The sequence below is a fragment of the Myotis daubentonii genome, chromosome 5, assembly GCF_963259705.1.
Source record: "Myotis daubentonii chromosome 5, mMyoDau2.1, whole genome shotgun sequence".
In the NCBI taxonomy this organism is placed as follows: domain Eukaryota; kingdom Metazoa; phylum Chordata; class Mammalia; order Chiroptera; family Vespertilionidae; genus Myotis; species Myotis daubentonii.
Genome location: NC_081844.1, coordinates 20,284,144 through 20,300,402, shown reverse-complemented (window position 1 = coordinate 20,300,402; position 16,259 = coordinate 20,284,144). Strand labels below are relative to the sequence as shown.

Sequence of the window (16,259 nt, the reverse complement as noted above, 5' to 3'; positions counted from 1 at the left end):
GGAGTTGCCTTTGAAGTCAACAATATTTATAATCTATGTGTCTTTTCAGTTCTAAATACTCAGACAACTTTATCCACATGTTACCCTTCACATTGATGATTCTGACAGGGGAAAGAACTGATGGGGTTATGTAGTTATTTAGCTGATTTTACTATTATGTTTGTTGGTCCAAATTGAGTTGAACGGGAAGAGCAAAATACACAGTGAATTGCAAAGATTTGGATAAATGGTGTTAAATTAAGTATATTATTAAAGCTATCTTCACCCATTTCTTTTTACTTTTGTTGTTATTAATCCTCACCCAAGGATATTTTCCCATTCCTTTTTAGAGAGAGTGGGAGGGAGGGAGGGAGGGAGGGAGGGAGGGAGGGAGGGAAAGAAAGAACGAGAGACACATCAATTGATTGCCTCCCGCACATGCCCCAACCAGGGCCGAGGATCAAACCTGCAACCCAGGTACGTGCCCTTGATGGGGTATCAAAACCGAGACCCCTTGGTGCTCTGGTTGATGCTCTGATCACGGAGAAACACTGGCCAGGACTCTTTTTACATTTTAAAATGTGACTATGAGTAAATTTGAAGTTACATAGGTCACTTACATTATATGGCTACTATAGACATTACAGTTTCAGAGCAGGGGCCCAGGGGTCAAATTCAGCCCCACTGCCTGTTTTCATAAATAAAGCTTTATTCGCACATGGACATGCCCATTTATTTACCTATCATCCCTGGCTGCTCTCAAGCTACAGCAACAAAACTGAGTGATTGTGACAGAGATCATCTAACTCCTACAGCCTAACATATTTACAGTCTGGCTCTTGATAAAGAACGTTCTCTGGCTTCCTCGGTGACTTTAAGTGTGATGTTAAGTACTTTGCTGTGTTAGATGTTTGAAAGTGTGTGTTCTGGCCCTAGCTGGTTTGGCTCACTGGATAGAGCATCTGCCTGGGGACTGAAGGGTCTCAGGTTCGATTCTGGTCAGGGGCGTGTGCCTTGGTTGCGGGCACATCCCCAGTGGGGGGGTGTGCGGAAGGCAGCTGATCGATGTTTCTCTCTCATTGATGTTTTTGACTCTCTGTCCCTCTCCCTTCCTCTCTGTAAAAAATCAATAAAATTATTTTTTTTAAAAAAGTGTGCTGTTCATGTTGCTAATTATTAACTTACGTAATAATCATATAGTTATTAATGTACTTCTATTGATATAATAATAGGTTTTTTATTACTTACACATCCATATATACCAGGTGTACCAGTTAATAATGCGGATTTTCTTCAATAGATGGAGTTACACATATGTTGATATATATGCGATTTGGTATGTATGCTCTTTTGTTGTATTGACCGCAAGCTTCAAAACTTCATATGTCAAATTTTCTGAAGGTGTTAACATCATAGATATTTTTGTGCTTAAAAATGTTGAATTTCATGCCCCCCAAAAAAGACCATCTGCCGGAAGTTTTAATTCATTACTTTATTTTGAAGAAAAGTGCTGCTGAAAGTTATCATATACTTCGGGAAGCTTATGGTGAACATGCTCCATCTCAAGATACTTGTGAACGCTGTTTTAAACGCATTAAAAGTGATGCTTTCGATGTGAAAGACAAAGAACATCCAGGTCAACCGAAAAAGTTTGAAGACCAACAATTACAAGCATTATTGGATGAAGATGCATCTCAAACTCAAAAACAACTTGCAGAAAGATTAAACGTTGCTCAGCAAACAAGCAATAGGAAAGATTTTAAAGGAAGGAAAATGGGTGCCACAAATGGAAAACCAAAAAGTCATCAGTAAAATGTTGCTTCAACAGCACGAAAGAAAATTTTTTTTGCATTGAATTGTGACTGGTGATGAAAGGTGGATTTATTTTGAGAATCCCAAATGCACAAAATCATGGGTTGATCCAGGTCAACCATCAACATTGACTGCAAGACCAAATCGCTTCAGAAAGAAGACAATGCTCTGTGTTTGGTGGGATCAGGAAGGTGTGGTGTATTATGAGCTTCTAAAACCATGCCCTGACCGGTTTGGCTCAGTGGATAGAGCGTCGGCCTGCAGACTCAAGGGTCCCAGGTTCGATTCTGGTCAAGGGCATGTACCTTGGTTGCGGGCACATCCCCAGTGGGGAGTGTGCAGGAGGCAGCTGATCGATGTTTCTCTCTCATCGATGTTTCTAACTCTCTATCCCTCTCCCTTCCTCTCTGTAAAAAAATCAATAAAATATATTTTTTAAAAAAATAAAATAAATAAATAAATAAAACCAGGTGAAACCGTTAATACTGATCACTACCGACAACAAATAATCTATTTGAACCATGCTTTGATCATGAAACAACCAGAATGTTCCAGAAGACACGGCAAAGTAATTTTGCTTCATGATGATTCACCATCACACACTTCAAAACCAGTTAAAGACATGTTAAAAGATTTTGCCTGGAAAGTATTGACCCACCCTCTGTATTCACCAGACCTTGCTCCTTCAGATTACCACTAGTTCTGATCGATGGCACATGTACTTTCTGAGCAGCCCTTCAAAACATATGAAGAAGTGGAAAATTGGGTCTCTGAGTGGTTTGCCTCAAAACAAGAAAAGTTCTATTGGGATGATATCTACAAATTACCTGAAAGATGAGGAAATTGTGTAGCTAGCGATGGACATTACTTATAAGAAAGCATTTTTGATGTTTCTCTTGAAATTATCGTGTTTTCTTTGATTACAAAATCTGCCATTATTAACCGGTACATCTGGTAGATATGTGCATGCATATATAAATTCAGGGGTGGGCAAAAGTCGGTTTACAGTTGCTCGTGGAAAAACACATGCAGGCTATGATGATTACAATAGCTTTATTAACTCAATGGGACAGTGCACTCACAGCTGTAAACCTACTGTTGTCCACCCTTGTATAACATGTTTATATGTAAAAATTGGCCATGAAATAATGAACTTACCGGATGCCCCTCCCAAACTCTGCAGGAGGAGTACCAGAGCGAAGGGATCTCGTGGCACAACATTGACTACACAGACAACGTCGGCTGCATCCATCTGATCAGCAAGAAGCCCACCGGCCTCTTCTATCTGCTGGATGAAGAGAGCAAGTGAGTGTCCATGTCCCGGTGTGTCCACAAACCCGGCCTCTCAGTCCAGTTCCGCAGCCCCCAGAGCCTTACCCCAAAGCCGAACAGCCCAAGAGCTTCTGAGTTTCTCAAACTCATTTGGCCATAAATCTTGACCTCACATTTGCGAAATGCATGCCCCGTTCACCATGGAAATATTAGCACATGCAATCACTGAAACCCGCCCGCCCACGAGTCCTTGGGACAGGATGGTGGAAAATGGGAACGGGCTTGGTGCACCCTTGCAAAGGGCAGCATGTGGAATCGGGGCCCCGACGCCTACTCTCCGCAGAGCCTGGCCCCTTGTCCCGGATGCACCGACGGCTGGAAGGGATATTTATGAGGTGCCTCATGCTTGGTCACCCAGCTGCAGTCACTAAAATTCACTGACTGAATTAGTTTCCTGCAGCTGCTGTAATAAATGACCACAGAAGGGGTGGCTTAAAACAACAGCAATGTATTCTCTCATGGTTCTAGCGGCCAGAAGTCCAAAATCAGTGTCAAAGGGCTGAAATCAAGATGTTGATAGGGCCGCTCTCCCTCCAAATGCTCTAGGGCAGCGGTTCCCAACCTGTGGGTCGCGACCCCTTTGGGGGTTGAACGACCCTTTCACAGGGGTCGCCTAAATACATCCTGCATATCAGATATTTACATTACGATTCATAACAGTAGCAACATTACAGTTACAAAGTAGCAATGAAAATAATTTTATGGTTAGGGGTCACCACAACATGAGGAACTGTATTAAAGGGTCGCGGCATTAGGAAGGTTGAGAACCACTGCTCTAGGGGGCAAACACTTCCTGCCTCTTTCCAGCGTCTAGCAGCCCCAGATACCCTTGGTGTTTGGCTGCATCACCCCTACCTCCACCACTGTGGTCACATCACCATCTCCTGCCTGTCAGTGTCTCGTCTCCTCTTCTTACAAAGACCACAGTCATTTGAATTAGTGCCCAGCCCACCCTCATGGCCTCATTTTAACTTGACTGCATCTACAAAGATCCTAATTCCAAATAAGGTCACATTCATAGCTCCCAGGTATCAGGACACGTCTTTTTATCACACCTCTTTATTGGGCCCTTGTGTGTTGCTGAGGCCTCTGTGGGGCTGGAAAAATTAGGCTCACCTCCTGCCTCACACCAGGTCTCCATCCAGGATGGGGACAGACAGGTTCATTCACACTGGAACTCAAAGAGAGAACCTTCAGATAAGAGAAAGGGCAGGGTGCTAGGAAGGGCTAGCTACATGGTCCCAGACCTGCGTGTGGGGGAAGCGTGGGAGGCAAGACCAGGCCCACCAGGGTCAGATCTGTCTTTGTTTAAAATCTCCCCATTTTGGTTTATCAAGGATTTCATTTTTATATTGATTTGGATTTTCTAAAACAGTGCATTAAAGTATTTATCCAGCCCTAGCTGGTTTTCTCAGTGGTTAGAGCATCAGCCTGTGGACTAAAGGGTCCCAGGTTCTATTCCAGTCAAGGGCATGTACCTTGGTTGCAGGCTGGATCCCTGGCCCCAGTCAGGGCACATACAGGAGGCAACCAATCAATGTGCCTCTGTCACATCAATGTTTCTCTCTCTGTGTCTCTCCCCATCCCTTCCACTCTCTCTAAAAATCAGTGGGGGAGGAAAGATCCTTGGGTAATGATTAACAACAACAAAAGTATTATTTATCCAGATGACTACACGAACGGGTCCCTCACTGTCCATACCTAGAAATGATGTGCTTCATAGCTATAGGGTCTTCCTCTTAAGCAGTAGGCATTGGGGATTCAAAGGTATGTTTTACTGCTGTGTTTGCAGCAAGGCTGGGGGCGCACAGGCAGGGCATGCCAAAGCTGGCTGTGGCATATCCTTCCTGGGAGGCACATACGGCCAGGTACAGTGGGTTCCTTATTCTGCTCCCACTCTCCTCCCTCTAACGGGAGCCCAGGCAAGACCCCCTCCAAGACACACCATCCAGGCACAGAGGACCCGGGGCCAGAGTCACTCTGTCCTGGGATCACTCCTAGGAGCTGCCCGTGGTAGGTCCAAGTCCCAGTCTCACAGCTCTGCCCTGCTCTGAGCTCACGTCACAGCCCTGAGTGCGTCCTTTCGCCCTCGGCCCCTTCATGGCAGCAGCCGGTTCCTGGCCCTAAACCTCAACACTCAGGGCAACCCAATCACCTGTCTGCCCACCCACCTCCGTGTCAAAGGACCTGCAACCTGCCATGCAGAGCAGGTGATCAGCCACCGTTCTTACAGCTCACAATTTCCCATCTTCCCAGCTTCCCCCACGCCACGAGCCAGACTCTGCTGGCCAAGTTCAAACAGCAGCACGAAGACAACAGGTACTTCCTCGGCACCCCCATCATGGAGCCAGCATTCATCATTCAGCACTTCGCAGGGAAGGTGAAATACCAGATTAAGGTACGAGTCGGGCCCGGAGGTGGGAAAGGGAGCACGTGGGTGACCTGGAGGCCCCTTCTCTCTGGTGCTTGCTTGGCCCTTTCCCTTCCGCTCGGTCACTCTGGGCCAGGCACCAGGGTGCTCAGACCCGACCCCTGAATCTCCGCTCCACAGGCAGAAACCACTCTCTCTTACAATGGGTCCCTCACCCTCACCAGCCCTCCCTGTTCTAGACCAGTGAGTGACTGCCTGCCTCTTTCCCACCAGGACTTCCGGGAGAAGAACATGGACTACATGCGGCCAGATATCGTGGCACTTCTGCGGGGCAGTGACAGCTCCTACGTGCGGGAGCTCATCGGCATGGACCCGGTGGCCGTGTTCCGCTGGGCCATGCTCCGGGCCGCCATCCGCGCCATGGCCGTGCTCCGGGAGGCCGGACGCCTGCGGGCCGAGCGGGCCGAGAAGGCTGCCGGTGAGAGGAGGGTCCCCTGTCACCTTCAAGAGGGGGGCCCTTGGAGTCCCTTTTGAGGTGCACCTTTCAGAGGCAGTTAGCGCATTCATAGTGTTGTGCAACCACCGCCTGGTTCCAGAGCTCTTTGTCATCCCAGACAGAAACTCTGCCGGGTGTATAATTTAACATCATCACCCTCACAAGGCAGGAAGGCACAACCCTGCTTTTCTGTGACAACCTGGGGCCCGGAATTGTTCAGTGGCTCCCTTAGGGCCACTGGGCTCTAGACACCAACCTTGGGACTCTGTTTTACGAAGGGCGTTGATTAAAGGGACCAAAAGCTTAAGGCCTTTATGAGAAATCGGAATAAATGGTTGCTGTTTGGAGATCAGACACTTCACAGTTCCCTACTCTGCCCACATTCTAGTATCAGGCTATTTTATTAAGATGAGTTCAGGTCAGGACTTCAGCCTCCTAGCAAAGACAAAGGCCTTCGAGCTCCAGGCAACCCCACATCCCCGACTCCATCTTATCTGTGTCCCCAGCAAATCTGTGCAGCCCTGGCGCCCGAAGTCACCTGGGGGAGCTACAGAGAGGAGCCATCACCCCCTCGGAAAAGCTGTACCGGTGAGCATGACCTTGATCTGTCCCAACCGAAGCTGGTAGACAGCAGCGTTTTTAAGACAGAAACCCCACACCCTAAACCCAGGTTGGGGTTGCCCTTACCCGGCAACTGCTTGAACCAAAGAGACCCAGAAGCAGCAGCACCTGGCCGCCACTTTTCTGCACCCGGGCCATCTGCTTTAGATGTGAGATGGCTCAGTTTACAAAGAATCCTTCCCATGGTTGGGTTGTGGCAGGTTGTGGGAGGGGTCAAGGAGCCACTGCTCCCTCAGATCCACAGGCTTGATTTAAAAGCACTTCCTCCCGCAGCCCGGCCAGGCTGTCCTGAAAGCAGACGCTACAATACTTCATTCACAGTCAGAAACGCCGATACCTCTTTTCTGCACATGAGATGAGGTGGGCTATTTTGTGGCCACTTAGGAATGACCCAGGGCCTTCACATTCCCCAGTTTGTACCAAGCGGAAGAGTGATCAGGCAGTGCTCCCAGGAAGGTGGGGTGGAAAAGGCCACCCGGACACATGGCTGAGGCAGTGACAAAGCCAGAGAGGGAGCTGTGTAGCCGGACAAGGAGCGGGGTATGCCAGCAGCGGGCAGCACATGCCCCGGCTCTGGGGCAACCAAGTCCCTGAACATCAATCCCCAAAGCACAAGTCACTACATTTTCCAACATCAAAATGTTATTTTTGTGCCCTTTGTAATAATTTTAAGAGATACATAAAAGTGTGTGTGTGTAGGTACAACTAGCAACTGAGTGACTGCTGTCATTTGTCTGGAAGCATAGTGTGTCATTTCCCTGCTTTTATAAAGGTGCATTTTTAAATCGGCTTTTTCATCCAAAAGAGAATAAGATAAAATCACATTACCGTCCCCCCCTTTGCTTATAAGGTATTTTTTGGTTGGTTGGTTGGTTGGTTGGTTGGTTGGTTGATTTGTCTGTTTGTTTTCCTGCGAAGACTGACCGGTGGCCCCTGACTGGCAGTCTCTGCAGTGTCAGTCTCCCCAGGGCCTGGCCCCCGGGCTGTGGGTCCCGCCCCTGGAGTGCTTCAGTTCATACAGACTCTCCCTTTCAGCTGCTCAATGCTAGATTTCTCAATTGACGGCTCTGAGGAGTTCGATATTAACGCTTTTGAGGACATCTTTGCTTTCTATGAAAGCAAGAAGTAAGTAGAGCGAGGGCCTTCCAACCCAAGACCAGGGAGGCACAACAGAGGAGCTGGTCCCTAGGCTCTCAGTGCAGCGTCCAGGGCCAGGGGAGAGGGGATTGGTGAGCCACAGGGCACTCCGACCAGGGCACTCTCACCGTGTTTAATCAAGTTAGGGGGGTACAGACGGAAGTCACAGGCCTTGTGCAGAGCCCCGGCCGCTGCACTGACTGCTCGGGGTGTGGAAGTGAATGTGACCGCTCTGTTGTCTTTGCCCTCCGTGCCTCCCTGGAGGGTGAGGGAACAGAGGTAAGTGAGGCTGTCCAGCTGGGCCTGGTGCATGGAACACACGAGGGGCTGCCAGTCGGGGTCTTCCCAGGCCAACTGCCCAGAGCTTAAACATGCATTTGAAATAACTGGAATAAGGAATTTAAAACAAAAACAAAACAATCAAAAACCGGAACCTCCCGTCTTCATTCTGTAGTCAGTGCCTCCTCACTTCCGAAGTTCTATCAAAGACGTTTGTCGCCTAGACGTCCTTCACGAATACCTCTTTTCAGAGCGCTAGGTCCCCTCTAGGTTCTCATGGTCACACGCCGGTGCCGAGTTTGGGCCTAGAACACTCTCAGATCTGAACCTGAACCCACAGTCACTGAACAAAACGAAGCTGATAAGATTGAACTCTTTGGGGTAAAGAGCTCCTGCAGCCAGGGTTCCCGCCCTCTGCTCCGTGCTGCTCCCTGTGGTGGTGGCCGGCGTCCCTGGCCTCCCCCTACTGACCCCTGCCTTGTGGCCACCAAATGTCCCCTAGAGGGAGGGCAGGGGCAGTACCATTCTGGTTGAGAACCCCTGTGTGAATTTCAGTGTGTTCTTCCTAAGGCCTCTTGAAGGCAACAAGGAGGCTGACGTGTGGCCACAGGAACATCGAGAGAAACTCATCCGCTTTCCTCCGAGAAGCCCCCTTCTAGTCCCTTGATGCCTTCTGCAGATTCCAGAAGGCTCTTCAGTGTGAGGCCTTTTTCAATTATAGGCGAAACCATTGAGCTGGAAGTGGCCTCAACTCCCTCAGAGGAAGGGGAGCCTCTTTGGGGTGGGGGCCGCTCCTGGCTGAACCCCTGGCGCCTTCTCGGTGGTAGAGGGAGAGGCAGCAGTGAGCAGGCCCTCCAGCTGCATGTTTCGGCTCCAGTGGCCTGGGGACAGCCCCGACCATGCCAGGGACCCCAAGGTGGGGGACCCACTGCTCTAACTTGGTTTCCTTTCTGTCACTGCCCCTCTACCCCTTCGCTCTCAGCGATTTGCATGACCAAATCATCAAGACCATCAAAGGATTGCCCTGGCAGGGTGAGGACCCCCGTAGGCTTCTCCAGTCCCTCAGTCGGCTCCAGAAACCCCGCACCTTCATCCTGTGAGTCCCCCCCAAGGTTGCGGGTGCCACCCCCACAAGTGCAACGACTGCCCCCCCTGCTCCCTGGACCCGTAACGCTGCATCAGCTGCTGCAAACGCTGCACTGTCTGCGGTTCCATTCTCACACCAGCAGTTGCTCAGCTCAGTGGCCCTCGTAATACGCTCACCCTAGTGTCTGCTGTGGCCAAATCCCCACCAGCTCCCTCGTGTCCTGCACAGCTTCACAGGACCGCGCCTCCCACAGTCTACGTCTCTCCCCTCAGACACGCAGGACACGGCCTGCTTCCATCCCCCCTTGCCACTGAGCTCACAAAAAAGCTGTCAGAAGTCGGGCATGTGATTTTGTGGACAGGAGTGCGATGTGGTAGGAAGGACCCAGAAGTCACATAAATTAGGCCTGGACCCCCTCCTGCGCACGCCTGGCCTGAGTGCTCCAAGCATTCAGCCTTCGTCTGCGAAGCGGGGGTGATGATTTTCATGCCCACAGCGCCAGGGAGACAGTTGGGGCTGGCTAGTGCCCACAAGGCGGCCAATTTCCAAATATATTTTTAAAATATATTTTATTGATTTTTTTACAGAGAGGAAGGGAGAGGGATAGAGAGTTAGAAACATCGATGAGAGAGAAACATTGATCAGCTGCCTCCTGCACACCCCCTACTGGGGATGTGCCCGCAACCCAGGTACATGCCCTTGACCGGAATCGAACCTGGGACCCTTCAGTCCGCGGGCCGTCGCTCTATCCACTGAGCCACACCGGCCAGGGCCAAGTACATTTTTATTAGGCCTCATTCCACGCCATGGAGGTTAAGATGAAACCTGACACACACAGGCCCTCACAGCCATGCATTGTGCAGACCGGGCCCCACTCCTCAGCTGGTCGTAAAAAACGAGCTAAGCTGCACTTTTTTAAAAAAAATGTTTCTTTTGTTTCCATAGTGTCCGACAGTGTGGGGGCCATCCCTCCTTCCTCCACCAAAAGATCAGGTTTCATTCTTAACTTTGCGCCAGCACAAGTTCAGATGGCGCTCCTCCCAGGCCCCATTTCAGTGTTCTGCAGGGCGGGAGGTCCAGAAGGGGTTCTGCGGGCCTGCTTCAGGTTTGCCAACATGTAGCAAATAGAGCTGGGGCACCTGGTAGGCGTCCGAGCCTTGCAGGGCCCCTCAATCTCCTCTCGGAGGATCCCCATCACTTTGTGAGACCCATCAGCTGCCCCGTAGCCGGCCCTGTGCAGGCGCATGCTCTGCCGTGTGGGTTACCAGCCCGCCTCCCCGGCTCCCCCCGGGCCAGTGTGCAGAGCCGGCAGAAGCACCGCCTGGTCCTTGGAGGCAGCGGTATGGCCTCGTTGCACTTGTGCTTCTCGACTCTGTTCTCTCTGCTCTCGCTCCGTCTAACCCGCCAGGCGTGGCTTGCTGAACTAACCCAGGTCCAGACCCCATGTTCCTTCTGTTCACAAAACCATTTTTAATATTTTTGACAGGAAAAGTAAAGGTACCAAACAAAAGCAGATCATTCCAAAGGTAAACACCCGCGGCGCCGTCTAACGCTGCCTTGCTTTTTCTGTCTAGAGCACCTGGCTCATGTCATTTTCCAGAAAATGGGGACGGGTTGGGGGGGGGTGGGGGGCGGGGGCTGGCTTTTAACCTCTCTGACTTCCTTCTTCTTTCCCTCATCTCCTTCTCCCCCCTCACCCCCACCCCCCAAAATGCCTCCTGTTGGGTTTCTTAGAAGTAGAGTTTGCACAAGTGGTACAAAGGCAGGAAATCCCAGGAGAAGCCTGAGGGGCTGGGCAAGGACTGAGCAGGAGGCGGGTTCGGCCTGGTCCAGCGGGGCCCAGAGTATGAACCGCCACAGAGTTTATGCTACTCGGAGGCAACAGACCCTCGTCCTACCCACAGCAGGGGTCTTAGCCACCAGCCATCTCCAGGAGACACAACACCTGCTGCACATGTCCAGGCAGCCGAGACCCCAGCAGCTGGCTGTGGGCAACGGGCACCCAGGTGTTCCGTCTCCACATGCAGCATGTGGACGATCATGAAGTTGGTAGACGAGTAAGAGCAGCCTCTAGTCTGGTCAGCAGAGGAGACAGTGCCGGTGCTCGTCAGGCAACAGTGAGAGTCTGCATAGCGGGAGGCTGTGATGGCCCTGGCCTTCCAGGCACTTGGGCCGCAAGAGAGGCTGTAATCAGCCCTCCTGGCGCCAGTGCCATTCACAGGCACAGCCCAGATTTAGTCCCGCCAGGACCGCCTGCCCCCACTTTCCGGTAGCAGTCGTGAAACCAATACTAAGCTGTCACCCCCGGGAGCATGGTCCTGGCTCCAGAATCAGTGCCTCCTGGTGCCCGTTGGGGCCTCAGGAGGGCAGGCCAGACCCTGTGTGTCCGTCCTAGAACCTGCTGGACTCCAAGTCCCTGAAGCTCATCATCAGCATGACCCTGCACGACCGCACCACCAAGTCGCTGCTGCACCTGCACAAGAAGAAGAAGCCCCCGAGCATCAGCGCCCAGTTCCAGGTGGGTGGCCGGCTCCCCGGGCTCAGCCAGAACAGACTCATTCTCCCAGGGTTCCCGCCCCTGGCGGGGCTGGACATCGGGGCTGGGTCATTCTCCCAGGGGGGCAGGGCATCCTGTGCACTATGGAATGTTGAGCAGCATCACTGGCCTCCACCCACCAGATGCCAGTAGCATCCTCCCGTCATCACACAACCAAAAAGTCTCCAGATATTACCAAATACCCCAGGGAAGACAGAAAAAGTTAAAAAATATCATGAGTCAGTATGTGAGTTAATATAACCACTGAGCTGTGCCCTTAGCTCATGTTTTCCTTTTATTCCCTGGCTGTCAGCAGACATCAGGACACCTTTTGTGGGGAGTCCAATGGCTGCTGAGCCTCACCATTAGGTTTTTTTATTCCTTCTCTCTTTTCTCAATCTGAGTCTTCTGTTCCCACCTCAGCTTTTTTACAATTACCTCATGCAAGAGCTCCCACAAATCCTTTGTGGAAACAGCAGACCAAAGACCAAAATCACTGCATACGTGGTCCCTTCTGAGGCTGACACATGTTTAAATCCCCAGAAGGAGTTTATCTAGTCCCTCTCCACTTCTACCTGAAGCAAAGAGCTGGATGACCCTAGGAAGGTGGCGGCCACAGGGACCCCACAACTCCCTCAGGGGCTCCCCAGAGTGGCGCAGCCTCGGGTCAGAATGTCCAGCTGTGACCTCCCATGTCTCACGTCAGCACGGACTCCCGTGGTGATGCAGGCAGGTGACCTGGATCCCCTCTCACTGGGAGGCATGCCTTCGGGGGCCTCAGCTAAATCCCTTGTTTCTCTTTCCCCAGACATCCCTTAACAAGCTCCTGGAGGCGCTGGGCAAGGCGGAGCCCTTCTTTATCCGCTGCATCCGCTCCAACGCTGAGAAGGTGAGGGGCTCCTGTGTCTGCGGGAGATGAAGGCCGAGGTCTGGTGGCCAAGGGAGGTGGGGCAGGAAAAGCCTCAAGGAGCCAAGTGTTCACCTGAGTTCTGGGAACTGTAAACAGTGTCATGACCGGCGGTTTGGGGGGCGGGGGGGGAGGGGGCGGTCAACACGGGCAACCACAAGCAGGAGTCATCTGGAACAGGAAGGGGCCGCGGAGAAGGCTTGCTGGAGGAGGGACAGGTCTCGATGCTCTTCAGATACATCCCAAAAGCGGCCAGTGCACAGTGTGCCTGAAGGGAGGGCCTGAGGTGGTGCAGCAGGAGCACAGAGCCTGCCACTCATCCAGAAGTTTCTTTAAAGACAGAGCCTTGGTGGGGCTCTGACGGCAGGCTCGGCCCTCGATGCCAGCTTCCTTTGCCCCAGGGGCCATTGGGATCTAGGCTCCCTCTGGTACCGGTGACCCCGGGGCAGGGGACCTGGTGGCTCTCTTCTCCCGTACCCTCTACCCTTCCTCTTCCTGTTACCCTGGCTCCCCCCTGCTCCTGGGGTGCTCCACTGACACCCAGAGCCCGGCTCTCCCTGCGGGTGCCGTGGCTTCCTCTCCTCCTCTCCCTTCCTGCCTTTCAGTTCTCCCAGTGGGGTCTCAGAGAAGGTCTTCTCCTCCCCTCACCCCCACCCCCATTCTTCTGGCAACAGAGTATGACCCTCCTTCTTCCATCAGGGATTCTTACTTCAGCTTCGGGCAACCTGGGAAATGCTCCCCCAATACCTGCTCTGGGCAAGGGTTGTGCCAGCAGATGGTTCTTGGGGAGGGGGGCGGGGGCCTGACCTGTGCGTTGTAAGGTATTAAGCAGCATCCCTGGCCTCCAAGAGCCCACCAGATGCCAGAAGCAGTATCCCCCACCCAGTCATGACCACCCCGTCCCCAGTGCCGTTCCCTCCCTTCCATCCACTTAAAACAACACCCATTGGCGTGAAGGCCGTGCCCCTGAGCTCCGGGCTTGTAGCCCCCTGAGCCAGCATTGTTCCCTCCTTCCCCTTGCCCCGTAGCTGCAGGCATCTCCCTACGTCTCTTGTCAGCCCCTCGGCCTCCACCTCCTTCTCTGGGCCTTCACCCGGCTTTCCCCGCCCTCCACCTCAGCACTCGGCCCAGGGTCCCCTCTCCTATGACACCTCCCACAGGGACCTCAGCGGCATCCACCCTTCACACACGCGTCTGGCTGCCCACCCCCAGGCTATGCTCTCCTCTGTGGAATCCTCAGTGCTTACCCACGCACCTGGCACAGAGGACAAGTTCAGCCCAGGTTTGGTTTGGGCCCCTAGAAAAGGGCTCTTTGCAACACATTACCTTGAATTAGGCAGTAAGGAGTGACATATGTCTCCTCAACACCAGGATTAGAACAAATCAGATATCAGGTTTTCGAGAAAAAAATGAGTGCCCTGAGCACTCCTTTATTCCAAAAAGGAAAGGCGGATCCTCAGGTGCCCATGCCTGCTGTGCTAGGGACAGTTCCAGGCCAGCCAGGACCATGTCCGTATCTGGAATCCCCCAGGACCTTGTCCCACAGTCCCTCTTCCCCCGCCGCCTGCCGGCTTGGACATCTGGCCACAGGCACCTGCCCTGATTGCTTGCATCCCGTTTCAGAAAGAGCTGTGCTTCGACGAGGAGCTGGTGCTGCAGCAGCTGCGCTACACGGGCATGCTGGAGACGGTGCGGATCCGGAGGTCAGGCTACAGCGCCAAGTACACGTTCCAGGTGGGCTGACAGGCGTGGCTGCCCACGACACAGCGGAGGGCCGAGGGCCAGCCACCTCTGCTTCCGGACGGATGCTGCTCTGGAGCACGAGCCCATCCGGTTATTTACGCCAGGGCTTCTCCACCCGGCACCGCCGGATCGTTCCGTCATAGGAGGGCAGCTTTCCTCAGAAGAGGTGTCTGGGCCACAGCTAAGCCATAAAGGATGCGGAGGTGTGAGACCGAGCCAGGAGGAGGGATCTGCACAAGCAGACCCCGTGTGGCCTGCCCTTTATTGAGCACCTTCTGCCAGCTTTTATACCCAACTCTTTCATTCTGCCCACCAGCAGCTAGAGGGCCGGGTTCCTACTTTCCTGATACAGAAACTGAGGCCCAGGGAAATGGCAGCCTCAGAGAGGGCTCTCTGGGCATTCTCAAAACACAGGGGTCATTAGTAACCTCACGTTGGTGAAGATCAAATTGTAGAGCAGTTTCTGAGTCGTGGTTCCACTGACACGTGGGACTGAGTCGTTCTCTATGGTAGAGCCATCCTGTGCACCGTGGGTGCTGGGCAGCCTCCCTGGCCTTCACCCACTCGATACCAGTAGCACACTCACCCCTGCCCCCAAGTTTGACAACTCAAGATGTCTCTAGACATCACCAATGTCCCCACAGGTCAGCATGGCCCAGGTTGAAAACCCCAGGTTCGTTATGCTAGCTGGCACCAGTTGTGAGGTGCTAGGTTGAGCAGTGGCCCCAGAGCCAGAAGTGGCAACACCTGGTCTCTGTTCAGATTTACCCGCGGGGCTGTGGGGACGTGACTGCATCATGGCGTGCCTCTCTTTTCTTATCCACAGAATGGAAGTATGATTTTTCTAACCTTATAAATGGGAAAGGCAAAATTACAGAAAAGGGAGAAAGTGCTAAGTGTGTTTTACTAATGACTGGCTCTTGAAATTTAACATAATTGTTCTCCTAAAAAGCATGTGCCTCCAGTTAGTCCACCCCTCTACTGAGCCGTAGACTGAGTCCTCCCTGAGGTGGCCCGTCTCCTGGGCACTCCCCCCAACAGTAGCAGCACCGAGCAGGCCCTCCATGGCCACGCACAGCGGACTGAAAGACCCAGTGCTCTGTGTCTGCGACAGGCTTTCTTAGGTTTCAGACGATTTCAGAAACGCCACGATTTTAGCTCCCACACCATTTACGTCAGACTAAGCTTCGGCTTCGGGAACCGCTTGATGAGGGCACTGCCATCCCTGCTGGTGCTGCTCACTCGGATTCTCCCCTCTCTGCCTAAATCACCCAGGATTTCATAGAGCAGTTCCAGGTGCTGCTGCCCAAGAACGCCCAGCCCTGCAGGGAGGTCATCTCTGCCCTGCTGGAGAAGATGAACGTCGACAAGAGGAGCTACCAGATCGGAAAGACCAAGGTCAGCGTCCCCCCCGCCTTCCGTCACACAGGGTCCTTCCACGCCCCTGGGTCACACACTGGGAAATAGAGGCCTCTGCTGAGGCCTGATGCCCGGGCATCCTGGAAGCCGAGGGAGCACATGGGGCTGGGCGCAAGCCTCAGGCCCGTTTCCAGTTTCCTCACGTGGAGGCCACAGACCATCACAGCATTCCACGGGGTGTTCAAGGGCCAGGCAGCAACCACTGTAGCATCTGGCAGGTTCCCTTCACTCGTCTTCCCTCCAGAAACCGTCTCCACCTCTGGATGTATGTTACTTGCTTCTTGTCCAACAAGTGCCAAGCTCACCTCCCTGTTGTGCAAAATCCCTCATGACTCCCCAACACATGTGACCCAGCAATTCCAATTCTAGATAGTGACCCAGAAGGACTAAAAGCAGGCATTCAGACAAGTACTTGTACATTTCATAGCAGCATTAGTCACAATCGCCAAAAGGTAGAAACAACCCAAATATCCATGAACTGGTGGATGTGTGAACACAGTGTTCATCCGCACAGCGGAATATTCCTCAGCCCTGCCTCCT

General features: G+C 52.6%; 1 protein-coding gene across 10 annotated transcripts in view; it reads left to right on the top strand.

Moving 5' to 3' along the window:
- Window positions 1–16,259, top strand: part of MYO9B (myosin IXB) — an 87,320-nt gene that overhangs the window by 54,052 nt on the left and 17,009 nt on the right. For 6 of the 10 annotated variants that reach the window (XM_059696327.1, XM_059696325.1, XM_059696324.1 and 3 more), the window contains 11 exons: window positions 2,975–3,096; window positions 5,380–5,521; window positions 5,768–5,972; window positions 6,497–6,578; window positions 7,647–7,736; window positions 9,010–9,123; window positions 10,601–10,640; window positions 11,510–11,632; window positions 12,459–12,539; window positions 14,181–14,291; window positions 15,576–15,698. In XM_059696327.1, the coding sequence (XP_059552310.1) occupies window positions 2,975–3,096; window positions 5,380–5,521; window positions 5,768–5,972; window positions 6,497–6,578; window positions 7,647–7,736; window positions 9,010–9,123; window positions 10,601–10,640; window positions 11,510–11,632; window positions 12,459–12,539; window positions 14,181–14,291; window positions 15,576–15,698 (1,233 nt within the window). The remainder of the gene's footprint in view (window positions 1–2,974; window positions 3,097–5,379; window positions 5,522–5,767; window positions 5,973–6,496; window positions 6,579–7,646; window positions 7,737–9,009; window positions 9,124–10,600; window positions 10,641–11,509; window positions 11,633–12,458; window positions 12,540–14,180; window positions 14,292–15,575; window positions 15,699–16,259) is intronic. The other 4 variants (XM_059696329.1, XM_059696334.1, XM_059696330.1 and 1 more) reach the window with 3 other exon arrangements.